Raw genomic sequence first — 5,688 nt, forward strand, 5'->3', positions numbered from 1 at the left:
GACGGTGACGATCCGTATAAAGATTTGTATAAATTTTATACGCACACATATATATGTTGAAGAGCTGCATATGTGTTATATAAGCAGTTGTTTACGGTTGGGAAACGCTGCGAATGGCAACGTGGGTATTACATACACCAGAAGCAGTAAGCTGATATGTAGTGCTTATACGTGTCCCGAGAACGCACACACGTTTCACGAACTCGTGTGCATGTGCAGGAAGTTCTTGACAGTTCTTGAACAAGGGCATCATCCCTGTGATCAGTGAGCACCAGCAGCTGGTAATGACTTGTTATAGGACCCGGTCGTAGACGTGATGACGAGGAGTCCATGTGTAGTGAAGTATGTGGTATAGTAGAGCTGTTGGAATTCGTGGATGCCTCGGTCATTTTGTCGACAAATTGTCGACAGAGCCGGCGACATGTCGGAACCTGAAGCTATCCTTCGCGTTGGTGAGGTATAGGCCGTCGAGGCTGGTAGGCCTGGATAGTGCTCGTAGACCAACATCAGTGGATGGTGTTTGTCGTATTCGTAGACCACCTGGGCGCATATGGCCTAAGTAGCCTAGTCTACAAAGCGGTTGTCAATCAATCTGGCATCATCCTCGGTCAGCATGAGGCCATCGCCCAGCCTCGTAAGAAATGAAGAGGACACAGCGTCGTTCTGGTGGACGAAGTGCACTTTACGGGGCGGTGATGTGGATATCATATGTAACCTTCGTTAATGTATTCATCCGGGGTCGAGCAATGCTTCAATATAGCTTGCTGAATCATAGGAATACAAACGTAATGTTTATTAGACTGCTATAAAAGCGGAGCCAACACTGGAACTACAGACACTAACCTGATTGACACCTGTATCGTAGGAGTACACATCGTAGGAGTATCATCTAGCGTTTATTGCTTTCTTGCAAAATTATATAGCCAGCAGCGCCACAACCACAATTGGCGTTGCACTGATATTACGCCTGTGTAGGCTGCTTTTCCAAACCAGTTTACAGACCTGGCGTGGCTCAGTGGTAGAATACCTGATTGCCACGCAGAATGCTTGGGTTCGATTCCTGCTGGGATCCTAATTTTCATTCTTTCCATTCGTTGAGTGAATGCTGCCGATGTTGGTCTTCCTTAACGCTCTGACATTTAAGTTAACAATGTCTGTTCTCGCCGTTGCTTGGTAGATATAAACTGTCAATCACCTGTGGCGCATACCCGTACACCGCAGCCCGTGGTGAACGGGTATGTGCCACACGTGTCTAGTGGAAAGTGTTTGACGACGTACGCGACAAGATTTTATTGTTATTGATATCATGACCCGGCAATCCTATTCGTCAAATCTTCTTACCTTCCTTTGCAAATTTTGGTCTACACCAAGTTAAGGAGGCCATCATGAGAGCACCCAGACGTAGGCGGCTAGATAGATAGATAGATAGATAGATACGTAGATAGAAACGCTCAAAGTGCCAGAGGTTCGCTAAGAAATGCCTCGCATTTCAAATTCGAATTGGAACCCTAGCACGTGAGCTCGAAAGGGCAGGGCCTTTTGGGGGTATTTAGCGCAGAGTGATTACAAACTCGGATGTGCTGTCGGAAGGAATTACGAAAAAGCTGTTCTCGATGAAGATCCATGGATAAAGTATATCTGAGGAAAAGTGTCAACGCGTTTCCACCGTTCGCGTGCTCTTATAAACGCGAAGCAAGGAAAATTCGACATTGTCCCATGCTATATCTACTGCGAGCGATCCCAGATTTCATTCCGCGATGTCCGAAAACAGAAGTGACAGACATTTTAGCGGCACTCATGTATAGTTATTACTGAACATTGCTTTCCTTACGTGCCGTGCGACGCTTGAAACGAGCTATCAGCAGCGTTTCTGGAACAGACGACGTCCGCCGATGAATCGCCTTCGCACTTTCTCGCTACCGATAGGCCTAGACGTCACGAGCCTCTGCGGAGAGCGCGTTTTGCTGTCGAGCCGACTTGTAGAACAGAAGCTGCATCGGCACCGTGCATGGCATCGTGGCTTACTCGGAACGCACGTGCGAGCGCTGTTTATTCAGCGGAATAATTCTTGGTCCATGATTACGACTTTATTGGCAGCCCCAAGATCGAGCTGCACATGTTCTGACGCGCCGGCGGTGCGATTGCCGGTGATAGACGCCCCCAAACCCGGGACTTTGGCGCAGTTTGGCGCAAATTTCGTCGATATTATCAGGATGGCGCAATAAATACAATTTGGCGCACTTTGGCGCAGTTGGCGCAGGAGTGGAATCACTGAGAAGGTTTTTGCCAAACCTTCCTGCCGCGTTACAGCCACTTAATAGTTTGTTGGCATCGCGAACACCATGGCGCTGGGAAACTGATGAAGAGCAGGCATTTCGGAGAAGCAAGGAGCTATTGGCCTCTGCTGCTATATTGGCACACTTTGACCCAGGAAAGCCAACTGTGCTTGTCACTGATGCATCCCCTTTCGGTATTGGAGCAGTACTGGCGCAAAGAGTCATCTGGAGAAGAGCGCCCCATTGGTTTTGCCTCCCGCAGCCTGGCAGCCGCGGAGAAAAACTACAGCCAATTAGATAAGGAGGCATTGAGCCTTGTATTTGGCGTTACAAAGTTCAGGCAGTACTTATGGGGCCGACACTTCGCGGGCCGTCACAGATCACAAACCGCTTCTCGGCCTGCTCGCAGCAGACAAACCAGTTCCCGAATCCTATTCTCCGAGAGTGCTAAGGTGGGCCTTGCTGTTATCGGGGTACAGTTATGACCTGAAGTATAGGCCGGGTTCACAAATTGCAAGTGCCGATGCGTTAAGCCGGCTACCTCTGTCAACTGCCGATCTTGTTGTTGACTGCCCTGCCAAAGTGTTAATGCTGGAAGGAGTATACCCAGGGGTGCTGTCGTCAAATGCTGTTGCGGCAGCCACCTCCAGAGACCCGGTGCTGTCGCAAGTAAGAGCAGCGTTGTGGTCAGGCTGCCAGATAAACCTAGGGTCAGAGGGAAGACCCTACGAGACGTGTTTTCATGAGATGAGTGTGCAAGAGAACTGTCTTTTGTGGGGCAACAGAGTCATTGTTCCAAAATCCTTACAAAGGGAAGTCCTCCAGCTGCTGCATGAGAGTCATCCAGGACTGTCCAAAATGAAGGCAGTTGCGCGTAGCCATGTGTGGTGGCCTAGCTTGGATAACGATATAGCGATAACCATTCAAAGGTGCCGTATTTGCCAGGAGCATCAAAGAGTGCCACGACCAGTGCCTGTCATGCCCTGGCCGTTCCCGGAGAAACCGTGGTCACGGCTGCATGTGGACTATGCCGGCCCCTACAGGAACACCTATTTTTGATCGCAGTCGATGCGTTCTCAAAGTGGATTGAAGTGTTTCCGGTCTCCACACCCTCGGCTGAAGCAACTATCTCCTGCATGCGAATTATGTTCGCAAACCAAGGCCTTCCAGATGTGGTCGTGTCGGATAATGGGCCAGCATTTACCAGTGAGCTCTACTCCACATTCCTCAAGAAAAACGGGGTGAGGCGAATGCTGGTGCCGCCGTATCATCCAGCGTCAAACGGTGCTGCAGAGCGGGCAGTGCAGACTGTCAAAAACAAGTTGCGGAAGGCTGGCCCTGGAGATATTCGTACTCAAATTGCCCACATGCTCCTGACTAACAGGTCAACGCCTCACGAGGTCACGGGTTGCTGTACGTCAGAGCTGTTGTTGGGGCGGAAGCTGAGGACTGCATTGGACCTGCTACACCCAGACCTCAGGACTAAGATGCTACAGAAGCAACTTAAGCAGAAAATCAGATGCGACCTAGGAACAAGACCCAGGGTTTTGGGTCATCCTGGTGACCAGGTGTTCGCAAGGAACTTCCGTCCAGGGCCTGCGTGGCTCCCTGCAGTCATCACCGAACAACGCACTTCATCCATGGATGTTCTACTGGAGGACGGACGGCGTTTAACTCGACATCTGGATCACATCCGCCAGCCCCCTGAGAAACTGAGTGCAGACAACCAAAAGTCAGGCAGCCCAGTAGCTACAGGTCTTGCTCCAAGCTTGGACGTGGGTCAGCGGCAGCTAACTCCTGATCGCCTTCACGACACAGAGTCTAGGCAAGATCCCAGGGAAGACGTGGCGAGGGAAACGGAACTTGCTGTCACAGCACCCAGTACTCCGGTCTTGCGTCGAAGTACCAGAATTCGACGACCAGTATCACGCTACTCCCCTTAAACAATTGTTTTCAGCCATTAATAAAGGGGGGAGGGATGTGATAAGATTAGTTTGCCGTTCCGGCGCCCGGGGCCGTCGATGTTTGCAATGAAATAAATACGGCGCACATGACCAGCCAGTCAGTGTGTGGAACCCGCCAACGTACATGTGTGTGATTCGGTCCGGCGACCGGCAAGGCCCAGGACTACCCGGTTATCACATAAGTTACTGAAAAAAGTAACGTGTTACCGGTGACGCCGTTACTTAAAACGCGTTACCACCAACACTGGTCCCCAGGTAGTTTGAAAAATTGCTCAGGTTTAACAGCACCTTGTTCGTCCTTGTTCTTATTGTCCTCGTCTCAGTAGTTGTGCTGTGGTCCATCACAAATCATCAACTCGCTCAAGTTTTCATGTTGCTGAGGTTTAACTCTTGTAAACCTAGTTATCACAAGCCATCTTTGGCTTGGTTTCGCAAAGACTACGCACACAATGTTTCATTAAAGTCAGGTTTCTGCTTCTCCTTGTCCGTGTTGCTGAACGGCACCGGCGGCTGCAGTAACTTCGATCTTGGCATGCTTCCGCGCTTGGTAAGCTTCCCTATAACATGCTAATCTGGCCTCCCACTGCTCCAGTGTTTCAGCAGGCAACGTTGCCTCTGCTTGTGATTTCACAGCCCCTTAATACTATATATACTGGATGATTGGATTCAGGCTGTTCATTGTGCTGAAGTACACACACAAACAACCCAGCCAGCATACTATCCATGGCAAGACTGAGCAACCAAGCGCAGGTTAAGCACCCATTAAACCTCAGCTGCGATGCCTCTCCGCAGCCAGCGTATCACGTGGTGTGATGCCACGCCTGCCACACTTGCTGCGCTCCGGCGGCTCAAGGTCTTGCGACGCTATGAATGACTTTGGGAGACACTCTAAAATCAGACTTCACAAGCAGTCATGTTACAAGTATGTAAACACAGTACTTCTAGAAACCGCTTCTCTTGCTCCCTTGATACAAAGTGCCCCGCCTAAACTATGATGTAAATGATTTGATTGTGTTATAGCCTCATAGATTACGCTAATTTAAGGTACAATTTCAGGCGCCTTTAAAGGCATTTTAGAGTGTAAAATAAGAAAGGCAGGCATTGTCGAAGCAAGCAACTGACTTGGATCTTCAACCTTGCCTTCATGCAACAAAGCTTATACAATTTCCAGCCTTCTTTTCTAATTTAACATCATCATTACAAGGCTGATATTTTGCTAAAGAGCAATGTTTTCCAGAACATACTAGGGGATTCTATAATTTCTTGCAGAATACTTGCAAGAAAATACAGCAAGAATGCAGTGGCAACTGGACACAAGAGCCATGCAAGCTGGAGGGACATGTTTCCTTGCGCCAGAATGACCACCCACCTTTCCTTCTTGGCCCTCGAGGAGTGCAGAGAAGAACACTGCCCGAATGCCAATCGAGCCCAGGTACTGGCTCCATTCC

At 49.5% G+C, this 5,688-nt stretch overlaps 1 protein-coding gene across 1 annotated transcript; it reads left to right on the forward strand.

Annotated features, from left to right (window-relative positions):
* The first annotated feature begins 3,421 nt into the window (after positions 1-3,421).
* On the forward strand, positions 3,422-4,219 carry LOC119376208 (uncharacterized protein K02A2.6-like). Its single transcript, XM_037646133.1, has one exon. It carries the CDS (start codon positions 3,422-3,424, stop codon positions 4,217-4,219), a length of 798 nt encoding a protein of 265 aa, XP_037502061.1.
* Positions 4,220-5,688: the final 1,469 nt, after the last annotated feature.

Source organism: Rhipicephalus sanguineus, unplaced genomic scaffold (assembly GCF_013339695.2).
Source record: "Rhipicephalus sanguineus isolate Rsan-2018 unplaced genomic scaffold, BIME_Rsan_1.4 Seq1129, whole genome shotgun sequence".
Taxonomy (NCBI): Eukaryota; Metazoa; Arthropoda; class Arachnida; order Ixodida; family Ixodidae; genus Rhipicephalus; species Rhipicephalus sanguineus.